Source organism: Sorex araneus, chromosome 9 (genome assembly GCF_027595985.1).
Source record: "Sorex araneus isolate mSorAra2 chromosome 9, mSorAra2.pri, whole genome shotgun sequence".
Taxonomy (NCBI): domain Eukaryota; kingdom Metazoa; phylum Chordata; class Mammalia; order Eulipotyphla; family Soricidae; genus Sorex; species Sorex araneus.
The window spans coordinates 43,361,605-43,384,877 of NC_073310.1; the positions used below are offsets into that span (position 1 = coordinate 43,361,605).

General features: G+C 37.2%; 1 protein-coding gene across 6 annotated transcripts in view; it reads left to right on the plus strand.

The window, feature by feature from the left end:
- The window catches only part of ENAH (ENAH actin regulator), a 158,332-nt gene extending 135,330 nt beyond the window's left edge, over positions 1-23,002 (plus strand). For 4 of the 6 annotated variants that reach the window (XM_055147581.1, XM_055147580.1, XM_012932036.2 and 1 more), the window contains exons 11-14: positions 3,070-3,136; positions 9,979-10,057; positions 13,861-13,918; positions 14,680-23,002. In XM_055147581.1, the coding sequence (XP_055003556.1) occupies positions 3,070-3,136; positions 9,979-10,057; positions 13,861-13,918; positions 14,680-14,717 (242 nt within the window). In that variant the 3' untranslated portion in view covers positions 14,718-23,002. Of the gene's footprint in view, positions 1-3,069; positions 3,137-6,433; positions 6,497-9,978; positions 10,058-13,860; positions 13,919-14,679 lie in introns of all 6 variants that reach the window. The other 2 variants (XM_055147583.1, XM_012932035.2) reach the window with 1 other exon arrangement.
- The last annotated feature ends 271 nt before the right edge of the window (positions 23,003-23,273 follow it).

Consider the following 23,273-nt stretch of genomic DNA (forward strand, 5'->3'; position numbering starts at 1 on the left):
TAAATTTCTAGATGCTTAAAAAAATTCCACTTTTTAGAAAACGTCCTTTTGTTTTCCTTACTGATGGACAGATGAGAAATTTTTATATTTCTAGCCAAGGATGCAGTTTAAATGGTAGAATACATGCTTTGCATATGTGAGGGATTTGGGGGATCAAATAAAAACAGCAAAATAGTGGGACTGGAATGATAGTATAGCAATTGCTTTGCGTATGGCTGACCTGGGTTCAATCCCCATTCATCCCAAGCATCACCAGGAGTAATTCCTGAGTGCAGAGCCAGGAGTAACTCCTGAGCGTGGCTGGGTGTGACCCAAAAAGCAAAAAAAAAAAAAAAATTCTAAAGCAATAACATGAAAGGTGCAGTTGATGAATTAGCATGGTCAGTTCAAATGAATTAGCAAGAAACCTTAAGTTTCTTACCTAGAAGACTAAGAGGAATGGAAATTCAGAACCAAGGCAGTTTTTTGGGGGAAAGTTTAGGTTAAGTTATGTAACTTGAAGAGAGGGAAAGCTAAGTAATAATGTTCAGAAACTATTTGAAGGAACCTTATTAAAATCCAGTGCATTTTCTAGTTAAAACTACAGTTTGATCCCAATTCTTATTTACACATAGTTGATCTTCATGTGGCCCAGATGTTTACTTTCATGATAAGAATTCACACATCATTCCATCCTAGTGGGTGATGATGATAGCAGTGAGTCAGCCCAAATTAGAAAACAGTACAAAGAACAATAGACTGCTGACCAGTGAGTCACTGTGTAGTGTGGTTTGTGATAAAAGCTTAGCGTGATCTCATTTCATTTAACTGGAATTGTCTGCCAAGTTCCAAGAGTTGTTTTTTTTTTGAAAATCAAGTTGAAGTGCATGATTCTGAAATACTGAATTAAGAGAATGATCAGAACTTAAGATTAATGTTCAAGTATATGAGCACATTAAAGATTCTACTTTTTTACTGTTGACAAAAAATAGTTTATAGTAGTATAGTTAGTACTAAGTTGTTCTTATTTAAAGCAATTCATAAGATTCCATTTTGACTAATTAAAATTACCCTATCCTTATTCTTTTAATCCTGTCTTTATTAGAGAAACTTCTTATCTGACGTATAAAATGATAATATTTTAGATTTAATAATTTCATATTGTTTACTAGGTTGTGTTAAAGCTTGAAATTATGCAAGTTAGAATCCTTATGATTTTAATTGAAGTTCAGAACTGAAGTTAAGAACTTATTATGCAGTGGTGTTTAATATTTTCTTAATTTTATTTTTGCAATAACTGGGGAAAAAATACAATAAGTATTTTTTGTTTGTCTTTTTGTTTTGAGGGGGTCTCCAACCAGTGATGTTCAGGGCTTGTTCCGTGCTCTGCACTTAGAGATCTCTAGTGGGCTTGGGTTTCTGGTAGACCATGTGGAGCGCCAGGATCCAATTGGGTCAGCCGTAAGACAAGCACCTTGCCCACTATACCATCTCTCTGACCTTCATGAGTTCTTTTGTTTTTAAACACATGATTCTCAGGGTTGTCTCATTTGGTCTAAAAGCACATAATACAGTGCTTTTAGGCATTTAGTGTTCCAACACCAACCCCACCACCAGTGTGAACTTCCCTCTACTGATGTCCTGTTGTCCACCCACCTCCCATGCCTGCCCCATTAGTAGGCACAAACAAATTAACTTCATATTGCTGGCTTCGGCAAAATGGCTGACTTAGAAAATAGACCAATGAAAGTCAAAACTTATCTCACAATGGCATTAATAAAGTCAACTGAGCTGGTTGGTGCTGGTTTTTAGCGTATTTTCTCATTAGCTTACTGAGCGTCTATATAACTTTCCTATCTAATTTGCTGTGCTCCTCCTGAGCTGTCTGTACTGTGAAATGCGGAGGTATCTCATGACTGCATATGCATGTGGCCACATGCTCCAGAAGCTGTGGAGCTGGGCCATTTCACCTGAGTATGTCAAGTGTAGGGACTTGCTGGGCCTATCCAGCAGAGAGTGAAGTCTGCCCACCCCATTCCAAGAAGACATGTTTTATATTTTTTAAGAATTTTGTGATCTTATTCATTTCTTCTCATTTTAACTGTGTAAATAAATCAGAGTTGTGTTGATTTTTTGGTTTATTTTTATGTTGGGGCCACTATTATTTTGTAAGCCTGATTCTGTGACTAGGGATCACTGCCAGTGGGCTCAAAGGACCTTACAGGGTGCTGGTGATCAAACCCAGGCCACCCACTTGCAAGGCAAACACCCTACCCATGGCACTGTTGCTCTGTCCCCAGCTATGTTCATTTTTAAAGTTTAGAATTAATATTTTAATGATTGAAATCAGTAATTTTATTGAGGGAGATGTTATCCAAATGTTAGTGGTCAGGGTAAAGGGAGGAAATGTGAGAAGTCGAGCATATTGGAGAACTCAAGGCCCCGCCAACATGTTCAGAATCCTTGTGTTTCCGGATCTTTTCATGGCTAGTTTCTACACATCACTTTCCACTCAACGGGTTCTGGAGACCAAATGAGACAGGATTTTTCCAGTAGATTCCTCTGGAGGATAAAACAGTCTCTTTTGTATAGCATTACCATGCTCCCTGCTCTTGATCCTCTTTTCCATGTACTCTTTCTTGAAGCATTTTCTCATTTCTCTACCAAGATCATTGCAATGACAAAAAAAATTCAGAGAGATTTTTGTGACATTCCTAGTCACAAAAGTTTTTTGTGGCTTCAGTGTGCAAGTGTTGAGATAAGTCAGGATGCTTCTTGGGAGGATGTGATGGAGCACAGAAGAGCAGCCCAAATGGCGGGGCCCCCTAGATGGGCTGCAGATGACTCCACCTGCAAGGTGTCTCCACTCAAAGCCCACAGCCTGGGCACTGGAGCCTGAGCAGCAGCAAGTGGCGAAGTCTGGCGCTGTCCAGTGCTGATCCTGCCCTAGAATTAAATGTTTTAATTAACTTAGAATTTGATTTTTCATGTCTATGTTTCATTATGTAATACCATGTAATATCTTTTTGTTTCTTTTATGACTACAGAAACAATAGCTATATTAATAAGTTGTTTTGTTTTTTTTTAAAGAACCAACAAGAAAACCCTGGGAAAGAACAAATACAATGAATGGCAGCAAGTCACCTATTATCTCCAGGTATCAATTTTCTTCTTTTTCTGAGTTTTATACTACATTGGTTTGCAAAAGAAATTGACATCTACTTTTTTTATCATGAAAAATCAAAAGTTAGCTTTGAAATTGTACAAAGCAGCAAGTAGAATGGAAATAATCCTACTACTTTTGGCCAGCCACAAACCCCTTAGGTCTTCACCTGATGCTTCTTATTATTAGCCAATTTGTCCAAAATGTTCAGATTGCTTATATTCCTTATAGGTTTTGGTTTTTTTTTGTTGTTGTTGTTTGTTTGTTTTTTTTGCTTTTTGGGTCACACCTGGCGATGCACAGGGGCTACTCCTGGCTCTGCACTCAGGAATTGCTCCTGGCGGTGCTCAGGGGACCATATGGGATGCTGGGAATCGAACCCGGGTCGGCCTCGTGCAAGGCAAATGCCCTACCCGCTGTGCTGTCGCTCCAGCCCCGTTTTTTTTTTTTTTTTTTTTTTTTAAAGAACTATTTATTCCTGGGCTGGAGCAGTAGCACAGTGGGTAGGGTGTTCGCCTTGCACGCAGCGAGCCAGAGTTCAATCCCCAGCATCTCATGTGGTCCCCTGAGCACCGCCAGAGGTAATTCCTGAGTGCAGAGCCAGGAGTAACCCTTGTGCAGAGCCAGGTGTGATCCCCACCAAAACAAAGAAAAGAAATAGTTATTCCAAGCTACAGGAAAGTTGAAAGAATAGTACAATGAACACAGTGAACCCATCGTCTAGATTAGTAATGATTTTTTTTACTATACAGGTCTTCAGTGTAAGACTCTCAGCCAAAATAGGCTAAAAGTTAAAGTCAAGAGCCCAAGGTACTGCTTGGGTCCTGCAGTGCTGGGAATTACCCAGGTCACACCAGCAGTACCTCGAACCTATCAATGCTGAGGAGTTTGTGGTGCCTAGGATTGAACAAGGGTCACTACATGCGAGGCATGCTCCTTAACCCATTACTCTCTGTAGGCCCTTGAACTCTTCCGTATACATTGTCCACCTTTCTTTGAAGAGTTAGAAAATAGTTCGAAAATATGCCCTTGTTAAACCTTGAATATTTCAACATTTCCCAGAAGAACCAGAATATTCTCCATTCTCCAACTCGATTGCTTGGGCTCTGTCAGGCAAATTCAGCACTCCTTAACTAGATATACTTAATTTTATTTACTTGCTCATTTATTTTGGGTTTGTTTGGTTGATGATTTTCGGGTCACATTTAACAGTACTCAGGGATCACTCCCAGTTGTGCTTTTGAGGACCAGGTAGTGCTGTGAACAGAATCTGGGGCTATCAACGTGGTTTTAAACATAGATGAAACTTTTTCTTGGTTTATGTGACAGTTTAAAGGACTGATTTTTTTTTTTTAATTGAGTCACCATGTGGAAAGTTACAAAGTTTTCAGGTTTAAATCTCAGTTATACAATACCCATCCCTTCACCAGTGCACATATTCCACCCCCAAGAATCCCAGTATAGCTCCACCCCGCACCCCCACACCCCTAACCCCCCTACACCCCTAGCCCCCCACCCTTAGAAGGACTGATATTCTAAGGAAAATAAATAAGTACATATATGAAGGCTCAGAAATTTCTTTTATTTTGAGCTATTTGTCTTTTTTTTTGTTGTTCTTTGTTTCAACTCACAAAAAGCAAACTTGACTCTTAATTATGGGGACCTAATAAAAATACGCATAAGAACAGGCATATTGTCACATATCTATACTATGTATATTAGCCTAAATCTAAAATTTGATTTGTGTTTTGCGTGCTTCTTTCTGCTGATGGGAAAGATCAAGTAGTGATAGTTATTTAAACTCCAATAGAAACTGGGCCTTTTAAAATTTTGCACAGAAGTGTTTAGTTCCTCGGGATAAGTATAGTTTAAAAGAAAAATTTAAAAGAAGATATAGGAATTACTTTTGGATATGATTTTTCAGTAGAGAATTGCATTTGTTCCTTAGGTACCTGTTTGAGCTTGCCTTTTAATGCATCCCTAATAGTTGCTAGTTTATCTTCATAATCAGGCACATTATGAAGCCTGATTCATAAAGTATATCAGAGAACAAGACTCTGATGTACTGATTGTCTTTTGGAGATGGTAAATTATGGTGGAGAAGACCTGTATCTCTGCACATTGTTAGGAATTCTGTATATACCTTACATGGATCTAAATCTAAAGTTGTATCTTAGAAGAGATGTGGAGGAAATTCTCCAAATTAATTATGTTCCTTAATGTATTTAGGTTCATGTAAAGGGGGGGGAAATTGTTTTTGAAAGATTTCTAACACTTTTAAATGAAATTTAATCCCTTAATACATTTCTAAAGGTCACCATTTACTGGTTCTTATTTTCTGTCACGCATGCAATCTTGTTTTGACTTGTATAATTTTCTTCATCTTTACCAAAATAGAAATTCTAAAATGACCAGTTATTTGTTGATCGTTCATATATCTTTTTTCAGACTGATCCAACTGTATAAGATTTTATTGCAAGCAGTTTTGAGCTATAAAATGTTTTAAAAATATGTTTAAAGGACTAGAACAATTTTTCTTTTGAGTTACCTCTGATTGTTTCGAAAGCAAGCTTTTATGGTTATTTTGATTTTATGTTTGTCCCATCCTTGCAATATAGTGAAAATAACCAGTTTCTCTTCTAATTATGTCAAAATTAAATTGTAATAAGATAGATTAGTGTCCTAAAAAAATACATGCCATTGCACAATGCCATATTCATTGATATGTCAGAAACTAGAGAAAAAGAATATTACTATTTGAAATGGGTTAAACTAGACTGAAACAGAACATTGGAAAAGCTTGACTTTTTGAAAAATGATTGTGTTTAATGATTTTGAATTCTTCCTAAGGTTTTTGTTAAGTGTTTACAGATCTTGTACTCAAAATGGGGGGAAGTGCCTCCTCAAGAGTTAATTTTGTGTGTCCTTAAGGCTACAATAATCTCTATTGTGCTTTGTATTTGAATCTGTGGTTTTCTGTTCATGCTGATTAAGAAATACCCTTGATTGTATTTTGATGCACTATGTGAATTTGATGTAGGTAGGTTTTACTGTCTGTAATCTGTGAAGTTGTCAAGTAAATAGAAGTATTTACTTGATCCATGCATTACTAGAATTAGTATTTAATTATCTTTGTTTTCATTAGAAAAATACTATTTTAAGATTAATGGGCTCCTTTAATTCTTGTTATATTTTCAGTGATTAAAAACCTATAAAATATCAATAACATAATGAAAATCATATTTTCAAGTTCTATTGTATACCCCTTTAAATGGTTTTTCCCCTTCATAGACGGGATTCTCCAAGGAGAAATCAGATTGTTTTTGACAACAGGTCCTATGATTCATTACACAGGTATCATCCTGCTGTGACTTTGTGATTTGAGACTTTTAAATAACATGTTCAGGGTAGGGCTGAGCTTTTTCTACATGGATTGGTAATCACCACAGGGAGATATTTAAAAAGGTCCTATCTTTCATATTTAGTTTTATTTAGAATACTTTTTAAAAATCTTGAGTTTTTAACTAGAAAAATACAATAATACTCATTTTTCTCATTCCTTCTCATTTTAATAGGGTAAATATTAAGAATGATCATCAGAAATAATAGAATAGAAATATAAGGTCTCCGATATTTACTTCTAGTTTTTAAAAAAGAAAACCACAAGCCTCTTTATGAAATATGAGGCAAAAGTTTTCAAAAGATAAAATGTTCTATACTGTATGTTACTAGAATATGAGATAGCATTTTAGCCACAATCGTAGATCATTTATTCTCACAATCTAATGCCTAACTTCCTAAGCTGTTTGTTTCCCAGAATTAGTTCTAGTATATCTTTTATTTATTTATTTATTCATTTTTAAGTTTAGCTAAAGGATAGCAAAAAATTCTCACTTAGGATATTTTTAGAATTAATTGGGCAGAATTCTAAAATTTGGGGTGTTGAGTGTTGTATACAGTTACTTTATAGGCAGGTATCTAGAAGTAGCACTTAAATTGATATAAATCTCTGGGCACCTTTATGCTTTAATCAGTTAACCTGTAAGTTAGAAATAACTGAAATAAAGCCATGTTTTCACAAATATCTTTTCTTCTTAATATGCTTCATAGCTATTGAAAGCATAAATTAGTATATGGCAGGGTTGTCTAGGGCAGTAAAAAGTTCTGTAATCAAACTGTATTTGGCCAGATCATTAGCTAAAATCAGTTTTATGCCACTGATTATTAAAATATTTTTTGCCAGTTAAATCTCCATAAAATGCTTATATTACAATAACGATATCTTTTTTAATAGGATTTTTTTAGGTGGTTTAACTGTTCTGATCAAAAAACTTAGTTAGAAAATTTACAAGCACATAGGGAGAAAAATATTTTTGCAATGACATTTTCTGTTCTAAATCTTCCCAGTTATCTTGCTGCTTTCATACATAGTTTTCCCGAGATGACATTGTTAAAACTTTTTTTTTGAATAAGTGGTGATTACTTATTTCCTTCAGTATGAAAAGTTCCCCCCTTTAGTTAATTATCATGGTGGTGGTGGTGATGGTGGTGGATTGCATGTCAGCATGAATTATTTTTTTAAACTGCATGTTACCACAATTGTTTATTATGTAACAACAATACTTTTTTACAATGTATAATAAATATGGATATAGGGCATACTGCCCAGTTACGAAGCAGACCATAGTTATTCACTTGTATTGTAGGTTATTATAAGCAGAGAAAGAATTAGCTAGTTGTATCACCTAAATGAGAAAAATGAAAAGAAAGGCAGTTTTTTTGTTGTTGTTGTTTTGGGTTTTTTGTTTGTTTGTTTGTTTGTTTGTTTTTTTGAGGACAAGAACACATAGTATAGGTTATAGGAGAGGCATAGCAAGCATCTCATTTTGAGTGTTCAGGAATATTAAATCGAATTGTATACAAAATACAGGAACTTCAGGGTTCAGTAAATCTTGAGTGACTGTGAATTTCAGTAGTCTGCCCAGCAGAGTGAAAGGTATATCCTCAAAAAAAAAAAAAAGGAAATCTGTTAGAGAAATCTTCTTATTCTCCACGATACCTTGCTCAGTACTTACTGGATGAAACTTTCCTTGTTCATATAAGCTTAGCTTTAGACATCTAATAAAGTTGATTGACTAGCTTCATAATTTCTTAAGCAGTCATGTGGTTTGATATAAAGCAAATTTACTCTGGAGTTCATTTTCACAGGCAGTGCCTTTGAGTATAAAATATATATTATAAGCCTTCTGAGAATTTTGAAATATAATAACTTTGAAAAGTTACCCTTAAAACCTTCTTGGTCTGATTTCTAGCATTGCTTCTATACAAAACTGAAAGGTGCAACTTCACTAATGGTTGTAATGAATTTGCATTAATTCTTGACTCTTTAAAGGTGGCCACTTAACTTGAAAATAGAGGAAGCATACCCATTTAAAACTGTAGGTTTTGTGGAGTCCAGAGAGATAGTACAGTGTGTAGCGTGCTTACGTTGCACACATCCTACACAGTCTTCACCCTCAGAACCTCGTGGTCTCTCAGTCACTGCTGGGAGTGATCCTTGCTTGGGTGTGGAGCCAGGAGTGCAGACTAAGCACCACCGGGTATGGCCCCCAAACCAAAAAGCAAAGCAAATACAACCTTAGATTATGTTGAAGGACCACACCCAGCATTGCTCATCTTACTCCTGGCTCTGTGCTCAGGAGACCAACCATATAGGGTGCTGGGGGTTGAACCCGGGTCAGCCATGTGCAAGGCAAACTCCCTACCCACTGTACTATTGCTTTGACCCCTAACTCTAGATTTTTCACATAGGATTTTCTCTTAATACCAAACTGATAAATTTTATATTGAAATTTTTGCTTAAAATAGACTTCTTCATGTACAATTTTTAATGAAAATGAAACTCTTGAAAGGGGAGTAATAATTGAGATTGTTGAATCTGACTTTTTCTTTTTAAAAATACTTGTTCTAGGGACCAACATGATAGTGCAATGAATAGGGTGTTCGCCTTAGATACCTGATCCAGGTTCAATTCCTAGCACCACATATGATCCCTGAGCACTAAGCCAGGAATAAGTCCTAAGCACTGCTGAATGTGGCCCCCAAAACAAACAAATAAAAATAATTTGTTTTACAGGGGCCAGAGAGCTACTACAGTGGGTAAGGCTGTGGTGTGGCCCAAAAACAAACAAAAAAAAAATTATATAATTTGGATGCATTGAGCCAGAAAATAGGGAAATAATAGCAGATGCAACTGAATATGAATATGCTTTAGCCTAATCATTTTTATTTTGATGTTTGCAATGGAAATCAAAGACACGCAAAGAAATCAAGTTTACTAAAATGTTTTCCCATAAACCAAGTCATAGATTTTGTGAACTAGTTCACATGAAAGTAAAATATTCCATCTTTCTATTTGCCCTATCATTGGTCTGGCCTGTTTTTAATAGGTCAGTTTCAAAGGAAGGAGAGAGTGGTGTGCGTTACTTGGGCCTCAGGTGTTCTAGCTGGCCTTTCATCTTGTCTTGATCAACACGCCATGTGTTACCTGGTTACCTGCATTGTGCCAAAGAATGTACTTCTATTCTTAACTGAAAAAAATCTCGTCATCTCGTCATACCTTTGTCTAATTTTTCTGCAAATAACTAAAACATACTGATAAAAGTGAAAAATCACTTTGTTTAATTGTTCCTACAACTTTGACAACTTATTAACACTGTGTTCTATTTAGGAAATGGTTTTAAGTCTGGTATTGGGTTGGTCAGTTAGCTCTTACTTATGCACTCATTGGAGATTGTACGTGATGTTTACCTGTGCCGGAAATTTTATTTGTACAGACCAAAATCTGCACCATCCTCACAGCCCAGTGCCAACGGAGTCCAGACAGAGGGGCTAGACTACGACAGGTTGAAGCAGGTAACACTTTAGGCAATTATCATGTATTTGTATGTGTTTCTTTTTTAATATCTTGTGCATATATTATGAATGTACTTAAAAAGAATAGAGGTAAAATATAAACTTCATACAAATTTACCAGTGGCTTTAGATGGATGATCAGTTCTTGTCTCTTGATTCAGTGAGTTAACATCAAGTTCCAACAGTGAGGGCCGAAGTAATGGTACAGTGGGTAGGGCATTTGCCTTGCATGCAGCCAACCTGAGTTTGATCTACAGCATCCCATATGACCCCTAGCCCGCCATAAGTAATTCCTGAGTGCAGTGTAACTCCTGAGCAGTGCTGGGTGTTGCCAAAAATAAAACAAAACCCAACGTTTCAACAGTGATGGAGAATACGAACAGTGGCTGAGTAGTATGGTAAAACTAAATGTTAATGCATGGTATATAGTTGTGAAAAAAGAATCCATAGGCTTCCACTTTTCACTTAATTATTATGTTCCCCACACCCCCCAAAAATGAACTAAATATTTCCAGTATTGGCAAGAATATAAGGAAAGTAGGCTGGTATACTTTATAGGGAGTAGTTTGGGGAAACAGATCAATAAAAGTCTTTATCTTTGATCTCAGAAGTTTCAATTCTGGGAATTTATGCTAAGAAAATTGTATTGGGAACAGAAAGATAGCTCAAAGGACTAAAGCCCAGGTTCGATTCCTCCATCCCTCTCTGAGAGCCCGGCAAACTACCGAGAGTATCCTGCCCACGCGGTGGAGCCTGGCAAGCTACCCATGGCGTATTCGATATGCCAAAAACAGTAACAACAAGTCTCACAACAGAGACATTACCGTGCCTGCTTGAGCAAACTGATGAACAACAGGATGACAGTGATACAGTAATACATAGTAAATATAATGCTTGTGTATCCAAAACTACTATAGCACCACCTTCTTTTTAAGAATAAGGCCAAGATAACTGCTCATAATTTATAGATTGTCAATTATGATTTTTTAATGCCTACTGAGTTCTCCCTGAAAATTATTTATATACTCCTATGTTTTTTTTGTTTGTTTGTTTTTGGGCCACTCCCAAAACCGTATGGGAATCCATATGGTGCCAGGCACAGAACCTAAGGTTCCCACATGCAAAACATGTGTTTCAGTTTTTTGAGCTATCTTTCTGTCCCCAATACAGACGCCCTACCCGCTGTGCTATCACTCCAGCCCCCCAAAAGTATATTTTTTAATTGAACATTTGGACATACTTCAAAGCATGATAAATTCTTGATCGTATTAGTGAAATATAATCTTAAAAATTAGATTAGTGTACCTGACTTTGATCAATGCAAATGAGGAAGTCTGTTCGTATTTATAACTTTTGTGTCTTCATTTCCTCATTGGTAAATAGAGGAAGGAATTAAATCACATGATAATTTTCCATTTTATTTTAAACATGCTTTTTTTCTTTTTTGTGTTTCCCAAGACCAGCGACTCATAGGGCCAATGAGATAGTCCAGTCTAAGGCTTACATGCAGCAGTCAACCAAGTTTAGTCGTCCCCCCGCCCCCCAGCACCATATATGTGATCCCCTAAGCCCTGGCCAGAGTAATTAATTCCTGAGTACAGAGCCAGCAGTTAGCCCTGGGCATGGCCAGGTGTGGCCCCAAAACAAGAAAAATCAAACCAGGGCCTCATCTATACAGAGCTTGAACACTGAGCCCCATACCTTGCCAATGAAATGCTTTTAATTTTATTTGACAATTGGGAGTTTGGCCACACCAGTGTTGCTTGAGGGCTATTCCTGCCTCTGAGTGATATTTAGTGGTGCCAGGGATTGAATGAGGTTCAACTGCATGCGCACAAGTACATCAAACTCATCAAACTCCCTTACTATCTCTTTTTTTTTAATTTATTTAGTTTTTAATTAGTGAGTCACAGTGAGTGTACAGTTACAGATTTATACATTTTCGTGCTCATGTTTCCCTCATACAAAGTTCAAGAACCCATCCCTTCACTAGTGCCCATTCTCCACCACAAATAAGCCCAGCATCCCTCCCACTCCCCCAATCCCATCTCCCCCACCCCACTCTGCCACTGTGCCATTCCCTTTTGTTCTCTCTCTCTCTCTAATTAGGTGTTGTGGTTTGCAATAAAGGTGTTGAGTGGCCATTGTGTTTAGTCTCTGGTCTACATTCAGCACACATCACCCTTCCCCCTCCCTTACTATCTCTTTTTTAAAAAATGAACTTTTTAAAAAAATGAACCTTGGGGTCGGAGCGATAGTAACAGCGGATAGGGCATTTGCCTTGCACGTGGTCGACCCGGGTTCAATCCCCAACATTCCATATGGTTCCCCAAGCACCACCAGGTGTAATTTCTGAGTGCAGAGCCAGGAGTAACCACTGAGCATCACTGGATGTGACCCAAAACACAAAAATAAATAAATACTATTAAAAAAACCAACAACAACGAATCTTGGGGCTAGAGCAAGAGTACAGTGGGTCAGGAGTTTGCTTTGCAAATAGCAAATCCAGCTTTTGTCACTAGCACAGCATATGGTTACTGCCCGGAGTTAGTTCTGAGCACTGCTGGGTGTGGCCCCAAAACATCAGTAAGTAATGAACACAGCACAATTAAATTTTACAAGTGTTCAATAATAAAGGAAGTCACATAATTCAAAGCTAATTCTTGCAGACGATATTTGCCCACCAAAATTTATATGATAGTCCTTCCTGTCAACTTTCACATAATATCATTGCTGATCATTTTAATTGGGAGTGTTAAATTGAACTTTAGTGATTTTGTAAAATACTGTATAAAGGTAAGAGTGATTCCACGAGGAAAAGAGTTCTAGAGCAGGGGTGGGGACCATCTGGCCTGTGGGCCATATATGAAACCATGTCCTTTGTTCCTGGCACATGATGGGATGGACACACATGATTTTCATTGGCTGCCTGCAGTCCACCTGTGTTGTATAATGCACAAATGATGTTACAAATACCCAGTGGCCCTTGACAGAAAAAAAAGTTCTCTGCCCGGATCTAGGGGAATCATTATCAAGTGAGAAAAAAATAAGTTAACTACATAAATAAAATTTCTAGTGTCCCCATCAAGTACAGAAAAAAATAGCTGAAATGTTTTAAAGTATATAGTCTACATTTCCAAAGCAATATTTCAGTATGCATCACTAATTTTAAAAATCATTGCACTAGTGTCCATTATTTTTTCCTGTTTTTTTTAAATCTGGTGTATGTTTTGCACTTAAACTCTTTTCAGAGGTTCCATTGCAAATGCTCAGTGGCTGTGTGAGCAGTGTGAGTTCAGCAGAGCCCCAGCTTCCTTGGTTCCTTCTCTTAGGGCAGCTGCAGGGGTTCCCCAGGGGAAGCCTAGATTCATTGAAATCGAGTTTTTGGCTGATGTGATTTCTAAGGAGCCCTCATAACTCAAATCTCATGACAGATGTGGCCCCAGTTGAGTGTCCACCTTCCTTCTCTTTGAAATAGGTTTATTCATCACCTTTTAGACTGCTGCCAGGAGACTCAAGTCAAAGCAGAGCTGTTATCTTTTCTAGAAACTGAATCATATCTCTCACTGGCTGACAGGATAGGTATTTAAATTTAGGAAGCATTCTGTTTCATGTCTTGCAAGTATAACATAGCAAAGACTGGGAAGAGAAGACTAAAGAAAAATTAAGATGTCTAAGACATAAATCATGACTCTTGAAAGAAAAAAAAAACATGTTTTTCTGCAGCCTTAACTTTTTATATGAACAAGAACCTTTTAGCAATGTTTCTGGTTTTCTGATGTCTTTCCTCTTAATATTTTTAGGATATTTTAGAGGAAATGAGAAAAGAATTAACAAAGCTAAAAGAAGAGCTCATTGATGGTGAGTGTCTCAATACATTTTGTGCTACCCTTTCCTTAGAATAATGCTTAAGAATACCCTTTTTTGGAGGTGCCAGGGGAGGGGCCAAAGCGAGAGTACAGCAGTTAAAGGCACTTGGCTTGCATGCAGCCAGCCCAGGTTTGATCCCTGGCATCCCGTGCAGTCTCAAGCCCACCAGGAGATCCCTGCATGTAGAGCCAGGGTGTGGCTCCAAACAAAACCAAAAAAAAAAAAAAAAGAATACTCATTTTTCAGAAAATACAAGTAAACATTCAGTATACTCCTTGGGGGCATAAAACTAATGCATTTACAAAGTATCCTGCTCTTCTCTTGGCTTAGAATGTCAGAGAGAAGGTTTTTTTCTTCATAGAATGGAAATTATTTGTAGGAATGGGGACAAACAGGACCCTCTACATTCCAGGTGTCAACTAGTATTAAATGGAAAATGAGGAGAGTGAATCTTTTTTTAGGTTACCACTTCTCATCCATTTTACCCTGTTGCCCTGTTATTGGGGGAGTGAAGATGGGAGAGGGTATACAGAATCTGTTTCCGTTTTGCATACAAAAGTGGGGGGGTAAATAAAAATGCATATATGGAAATTAGTATCTTTGTAATAAGAAAACAGATCTTTATGCAGTGAGAAACGTGAAATCAGCATCTTTCTCTAATTGTGATTTTGGATACAGCAGTTCACTACCCTTAAGAATTTATTTGACCATTTCATTATATTTACATTAACTATTTTTCTCTTTCTGTCCAGCAATCAGGCAGGAACTGAGCAAGTCAAATACTGCATAAAGAAAAAAACTAAGAGAGATAGGACTTTAATCTAGAGAAAAAAGCAACCTACAAACAACTGTTAACAACAAAAAATTCCTACATTTTGTGAGCTGTAAGAAGAAAATGAAGACAAACAGTCGGAAAGAGGGAAAAAAACAACATATTTTGAACGCCTTCAGACATTATTATATTACTCTGACAATTAAGCTATTTCCCTCCCGTTTGCTGCTTTTTTCTGACCTTTCCAACAGGATGGAAAAGAGTCTTATAAGAGTATCTATAACTGTTATGCAGAACATACTAAACCCGTCAGGCGAGATCATCAAGCATTGAAATATTTTCATGTCAAGATAAAATTGCACATTTTTCACAATTCCATTGCTCAAATAAAGAGGAGAAAGGCTTAAGAAGTTTTTTCAGAGTGCTGATGAAAGAACTTAGCAAGCTATGCTATTGTATTGTAACTGTTTCTCTCAGGTTTGTCTTCCTATCATATTTGATATTCCATGAGTAATTGGGATCAGCCCTGTGTAGGTTAAGATCATAAAATGTGGAACAGATGGAATTGTATGTGCTTTCAAAGGGTGATATTTATAAGAAAGTGCCCTAAATATGATTTTGTCCGGCTTGAGGAATTTTAGAATGATAGGAAGTCTCTTGAATTAGCCTTCATGCAATTTTGTAGATTAAAACATAAAATTCATCCAGAATATGAAGATCTAGATGCCTTCCTAAATTGTTACAATGCTTTACCAAATCTATGACTCCTACATAACACAAACCAGTGGTCAAATGTAAAACAATATATTGTAGATTTACTGTAGGTTTTCAACCTTTTTTTAGATTTATGCATGTGGACATTTTTATAATGTAATTACAACCACCACAAAATTAGCTTTTTTAATTGCAGGCAGTAATGCATGTCACACTAATATGTAGTGTCCTTTTCAAGGCCTAGTCCCAGGGAAAAGATTTTGTAGACTATAGGGGAGTGGGAGGAAGGGAAGGAATAATTTTTTTATTTAAAGTTAATTTCTGCATTATCTTTTTTCCCCTCAGTTACCTGCATGAATAACAATTAGAAATATTTTGTGACTTTAATTGGTAAATGTTAACAAAATCAAGTACTTAATCTTTTACCATGTCTTCAGCTCTTTGTATCTTAACTTGAGTCATTTCAATGACCTGAAACATGATTCTGAGCTTCACATGACTTGTATCTTACTCTGGAACTCAAAAGTCATCCCTGAATTTGGCAGTTGTCACTCCCTAGGCCCTGATGTTACATAGGTGTTCACTCACACGTTCCTCACAACAATGCTGCTTTTGACATTTGTTATGCTGAAATAGAAGAAGTAACAATGATGGCAGCCATTAAGGTCACAGAATATCAGAAATAGAAAACAATGAGCTCTACATAATTTCCTTTTAATATATAAAGAGACACTTAGGTGTTGGGAAGAAGGAATTACTCAACTTACCACTGCTTGTGAGTTGTGTGTGAGTAAGTACACACATGCATGTGTGCGTTAAGTATGTATGCATGTGTGAATGGATGTAATCTACTTGCTTTTTGGAGGAAACTCCTAAGATTAAAATTGGGGAGAAATCCTACAATGGTAGTTTTTTTTTTAATTTAGGAAATCAAAACTTTTCCAGTCTCCATCTTGATTTTATGCTTAAGTTTTTATGTGCCATATTTGCTTTGAAATCTTTGATTTTAGAAGTTTCACTAAAATCTTGAAGAAATGATCCATTTTCATCTGCTTTCTAGATTTCTTACTCCTCAGTTCATAGGACAGAGCTTGTTGATAGCATAGTTTTCTAACTGCTACAGATTCACAGCCATTACCATTTCAAAGAAGTTTGAATGAGGGAATTTTTTTTCCTTGTTAAAATAGTTGCTATTTCTCTAGAAAATTCATTTTTAGATTAACCTGTGAAAAATGAGCTATCATAATTCAGTTCTACAGGTTTTTTTTATCAACTATTCATTGTCATGCAATAGTAGCAAAGGCATTAAAGATGCAGCAAGCTTTTAAAGAACTATTTTTTAAAAGAAATTGGAGGCATTTTCATCTTTATTATTGTACTTTGGTTATGCAAACACTTTGATATAAATGTTTATGTCCTCTATAAAATCTGGTCAGAAATCACTTTTGATTTTGTTGGTCAAGTTAAGTAGTCTCTAGTGGGATAGAGTACTGACAAGTGGTCCAAAGTAAGGTAAAAGGCGACAGTAAAATGCTAAAGAAACTGGTTTATGCACTAAACGTTTTGTGCCTTGGTCTAATATTAACTTGATGTCTGTAAAATGACAAAAAAAGAACCAGTGTTGAATCACCTTCTAGTTTCCATCATTTGCATTACCCCAGATTGTTCACTGTTCTTTCCAAGAAGTTTGAATTAATATACACGTTTACTGTCATCCATGACAATTTTGTCATTGTTAGAGATTTCAGTAATTAAAATGGGAAACAGAAGCTTAAGTTTTTTTCCTTATCAAAACTATGTTCCTTGGAACCACATGATTATGATGGTTTTGTGCTCTTGTACACGGGATGTCTTAAGCTGAGTACAGTTTAGGGGATCCTTTCTATTATAGGAAGGTACTTCTTTCCTCAACACTGTGATCTGACCTGTGACAAATCTGTACTATACACTATGTAAATGGCTAACAAGTCTATTGCAAACCAATTGAATGTACAAATCTTAGTGCTGGTGCTGAAATCTCTTCAGAATAGTCATCATGATTTCAAAGTTTGTTTTGAAATTTGCAAGCATCAAGTGTCAATCAAAACTGAAGATGAAACACTAATGAATGTTGAATTCTCATGCTTTAGGTGTACTTCCTTTTTAGACTTTTTCAGTTCTATATTTTTACCGTACTGTTTCATTTAAATTTCCTACACGCTAACTTCATTTGTGTGATTGAAAATAAAATTGCAGTATATACATGTTGCTTGTTTGTGACACTTAAGATAATCTCAAATAATCTGTTGGTTCTAAAATTAGTTATATGGAATATGGAAAAGACTTTATGAAGGTCCTTGACTTCACTAAAGTTTACATGTCATATCACTATTCTTTAAGTTTTATATTTAAAAAAAAAGTCCTAAACACTAAGTCATGTGTATAAAGGGAATATGCAGTAGTGTTTCTGTTACTCCTTTGAGGTAACTGTTGGTTGTTCCTAGCCATACTTTCTTTTGGCCCAGTTTGATATGTGTCTTACAGTCAGGAGAATGAAAAACATGATTTTGTTTCATTTTTTTCCCCATGATATAGTCAGTTAAACTTACCTGTGCTGTTGAAATGTTCCTTTATATAGCTTACAGAATTAACGGATAATTGTATGATAAAAGACCTTATCAAGTACTGAATTTTAAGTACAATAACAATGTGTATCTGTAGTGTTATTTATATACATTATGCTGATTTCTTAAAGTATAGCAGTAGTTTTTATGTCTCATAAAGTATTAGGGTTTCATTTTAAAAATCAAAGGTCTCCATTAGAAATGAAGATAGTCATTCTTGACCTTTTTCTTTTACCAAACACAGTTTACCCTCCCATTATCACTTTCACTTCTCATGAACTGTGTGTTCCTCTCATTCATTGACATTTGCAACCATAACAGAGGCCAGAGTTACTAATTCTCAACTTATTTTTCTTCTCTGTCTCAGGTTCTTCTGTCCCTTAATATGTAAAATCAAAATCTTTGTCTACAAAAAGTCATTTTTCCATTCAAAACTAAGTAACATATCACCATTTAAGTTTATCTAACTACACCTTTCTTGTTTATGGAGTTTGTACTTTAGTGCCATTACAAAGAATTGGCCTTGAGATTCTCAGTGTTATTCTGTGAAGCACAGTTTTAAACCAAGATATGCTGCAGGATCTCTGTTAATTCCCTTTTGTGTCATCATGGCTTTATAACTTCATTCCTCTCTGAATCCTATTCATTTTATAGGTTATAAAGTGACATCATATAAAACAGCATTCTTGAACCACTGATGTAAGGACCACTATTGGTCCTTAGGTGTGTAAAGGTTGAAATCACTGACCTCCTTCCTTGGTTCTAACTACTGGTCTCTGGAACAGTTTATAGGACAGTGTAGGGGCTGGAGAGATAGCACAGCGGGTAGGGCGTTTGCCTTGCACACCCAGGTTCGATTCCCAACATCCCATATGGTTCCCCGAGCACCACCAGGAGTAATTCCTGAGTGCAGAGCCAGGAGTAACCTCTGTGCATTGCCAGGTGTGACCCAAAAAGAAAAAAAAATATTTTTTCTTAAATATAGGACAATGTAAACAGGTATAAAAAGGTTGAAGAGCGCTGATATAAATCATACTGTGTGAAGGAACTCTTCAGGAACTCTTAATTCCTTTATGCAGTTATTACAATATTCACTTTGTTCAAGTCATTTGCTCTAACATTCATTTCAAAACTTAAAACCTGTTCCTGGTAGTATCATTTTTGTATTTGGTAGAAAAATGGCTTGGTGTCTGTATATTTCCTCAAAGTTAAAAGGAACGAGAAAGGGATCCCAAGAATAAGTTTATTGAAGTCACTGATGCTTAATACCTCTGACTTTTCACTGAAAAGCCATTCAATACTTATTTATACATAGATGTTTTTGAAGTTAAAACTTGAAGTACATATAAGGAGTCTTTGTGAGTCTGAGTGAACAAATTGTTCTAAGTACCATTGGCTACATAAGAACATTTACATTTAAGGGTAGTTTTTCTCTTGATTATAAGCACAATTGACTAAGCAGCTGAAGTTGATAACCCCTCATGAAGGGACATTTTTGTGAGCCAAATACTGTTGGATATCTGTAATGTAGCACTTGTCTGTTCCCAACATCCAAACATGTTGTTACTTGATGTTGTCTGTGTTTGATTTTTGAGAATCAAGATTTTTATATCTATTAATAACTTGAAAAGTAAAATCTTCATAATCGAAGACTCAAAATTGGTAAGAACAAAAAGCAGATTATAAGTACAGTGAATTGGGGCTGTAGCAATAGCACAGTGGGTAGGGCGTTTTTCTAGCACGCGGCCGACCCGGGTTTGATTTTCAGCATCCCATATGGTCCCCTGAGCACCGTCAGTAGTAATTCCTGAGTGCAGAGCCAAGAGTAATCCCTGAGCATCTCCAGGTGTGACCCAAAAAGCAAAAAAAAAAAAGTACAGTGAATTTAGGATTTTTAGGGATCTTAAGCATCAATATAAATGAAGCTCTAGCTAAATCATTTGAATAACAACGGTGAATTCATGTAAGAGGCAAATTGAGTCTTTTTGTTAAGCAAAACAGTTGGAAACTGCTCAAGTATGGACCATTAAACTTCTTTTTTTCTACTTTCTCTTTATACAGTAACAATCATAAGTAAATAAATGATTTGGTCTCAGTGACATGGGATGTTAAAAGAATTGCTGCCACATTCATTGGTTCCTTCTATTAAGTATGAAGAAATCAAAATATGTGAATATAAAAATTTTTAGAGTGACCCTTTCAATTTTTTGTTGTTATTTGAGCAAAACATGTTTGGAAACTGACAGTACTACACTGGAAGTAGTTCTTTCTTGAAATTTCTTTATCGTGGGGCTGGAGCAGTAGCACATCGGTAGGGCATTTGCCTTGCACGCGGCCGACCTGGGTTCGATTCCTCTGCCCCTCTCGGAGACCCCGGCAAGCTACCCCAGCATCCCATATGGTCCCCTGAGCACCGCCAGGAGTAATTCCTGAGTGCAGAGCCAGGAGTAACCCCTGTGCATCGCCAGGTGTGATCCAAAAGCAAAAAAAAAAAAAATTTTCTTTATCGTTATTATAGATTATAATAGCTATATTATGCAATAAGTGACAACACCTCTAAATTGCATCATAAATCTTGAGGTAAACCTCAGATCATTGGTGACTAATGTAAAGTGAAACTTCACTTAAATGTTTGAGCCGAAAGATCAGTCAGTGAGCTATAGCTCATTTGTAGAAAGCTTATTTATTTTCAGAGAAACTGAGCTTCAGAGCCTCAAATTCTTAAGTGGAGGGAGATATTGGGGTACCTTTTTAAAACTTGGAGAAATTTTAGAATGCTGAGAAAAATAGAAAAAGTGTGCCTTTGAATGGTACATACGTTAAATTCTGAAAGAATAAGCTTCCTTTTACTAGAAAGGGTCACATCTTTCATGAGACAAGTAAGTGTATATTCCTTAAAAAAAAATCTGCATCAATGAAAACCTCATAGTTTGTCATGTTAAAATTTTTCTTTTTGGTTTGAGAAGTTTCTTTAGTTGTAGATACTAGAATTTTAAAGTATATAAAATCACCAGGATGGGCAGTTAATAATGTTACATGGGTTTGTTTGGCTTTTAACAAATGGTGCTTACAAGAAGTCTTAGAATATGTTTTTAAAAAACAACGAAAACTTTTTTTAGTTGGTCTTACAGAAATGGTACTTGGAACCAAGGAAATTGACAACGATAAGTGTTTACATTCAGAAATACGGATTCTTCTTCACATTCAATATTTTCCATTTACATCACTAGAAACAATATAATCCTGTCAGGAGCCAGAGTAATAGTACAGCATGTAGGGCACTTACCTTCCACACAGCTGACCTGGGTTTGATCCCTGTCACCACATATGGTCCCTAGCCCTGCCATGAATGGTCTCTGAACACAGAGCCAGGACTAAGCCCTGAGCACCACTGGGTGTAGCACATAAAATACTATTGTAACTCTACGAAAGAAATATGGCACTGAAGGCTTTTTGTAGATGTGAATCTTAAAATTTTGAATGTTCATGCCTTTAGTCACATCCATGGAACGTCAAGTTTCTTTTCTAAAGATTAAAAGCATTTTCCAATGTTTTCTAATTTGCTTCATTTAAATCTTAGTGAGAATACCAATTTAGGATTTTTATGGTCATCACCGGGTTAAATGTGTAAATCCAGTGGTGCTGTGGCTGTATGCATTTTAAATGTGGAGTTTTCATAGTTTCTCATAGCTTCAAGTCTAAGGTTCAACAATTCTTGATGATGGACTGGCTGCAGTATAATTGCAATCAATCCCCATTCAAGCTAAGCTGGTTTTGCATCTCAGAAGGACCCCAGAAGCATTGCTACTGGGCGCTGGCTTTGTCACTCAAACATTCAGGGAGTACAATAATTTCCCCCTGAAGAAAGTACTGGGAGGGTTTAGACATTCTGAAGAAAGCTGTGTTAGCGTCTTTTTCTTCTCTGCTTGTATACCAAGTGGTGGGTGTTTCCGGCCTGAGTTGAGGATTTGGAAGTGGCCTCCTGTCAGGTTGGATTGCAGGCGGAGGGGATCATGCTGGGTCCTCACATACAGGAGCCTTGTTCTGAAAGCTAACATTATTAAAGGATGCCTCCTTGAAACTGCTCTGGCTTTGCTGCTGCTGTCCCCTTACTTTTGTGTGTGGAATTGGAGACTGGTCTCTGAACTGGGTCTGGCAGGTTCCTGCCAGGGCCCAGACCCAAGGCCCTTCCGTCTCTTCCTGCTCGTCATTCCATATATACCCTATAACAGCTGCTCCCTCCCTCCTTCTCTTTCCCCAGTCCTCTCCCCTTCTACCATTCCCCCCCCCACACACACTTTCATGTAAAAAGACCTGAGTTTTTCTATCCAGTCTGGAGTGCAGCTTTTAATTGTTTTTAAAGCTTAACTCTGGGGCTGGAGCGATAGCACAGCGGGTAGGGCATTTGCCTTGCACACGGCCAACCCTGGTTTGATTCCCAGCATCCCATATGGTCTCCTGAGCACAGCCAGGGGTAATTCCTGAGTGCAGAGCCAGGAATGACCCCTGAGCATCGCTGGGTGTGACCAAAAAAAAAAAAAAAAAAAAAGCTTAACCCTTGGAAAATGTCCATCCTAAGTGAGAACAGTAAGAAAAAGTGCAAGTGATGACTTTGCCATCAGTGGCATGTGGATACTGGATCTCAGCTGTCTGCTTGGCAGCTTCAGTTTCCCTGCTGGCTTTGTTCTTTCAACGCTTTTCTTGCCCTTCAGGAGCCCCGGAGACTCGTGACTGTGCTGTGATGAGCAGTTCCTGGCCGTTCCACTCCCCTTTCTGGCCCAGAGGCTATTTTGAGGTACAGACCCACTCTTCCACCCCGCCCGGGTGCAGGCTGGACTTCTCATGTGCCCTGAACCTTCTGCTTTGGGTTGTTCCACCTTGGCCCCCCCCTTCCCAAGGATCAAGGAAGGTTCCCCTCCCCACATCCCCTCCAGCATGCATAGAAGGATACAAATGGTTGTTCCTTTCTAGTTCCCTTTTTTTTTTTTTTTAAATCCAGAAAGACAGCTCTTAGTTGAAGGTGGGTGACTCTTGTGTCTCCTCTTAGTGCTGAAGGCTTGCTTGACTTTAATGAACTCTTGGAGAGACAGATCTTAATTCTGTGCTAGAGGTGGAAGTGAAAGGTTTGGAATTACAGAAGAGTCCTCTTTGGGAGCTAGGAAATGGTACCATGGGTAAGGAGCTTGCTGTGTACAAAGCCAACCAGATTCAACTCTCCAAGCACTACCAGGAGTGACCCCTGAGCACAGAATTAGGA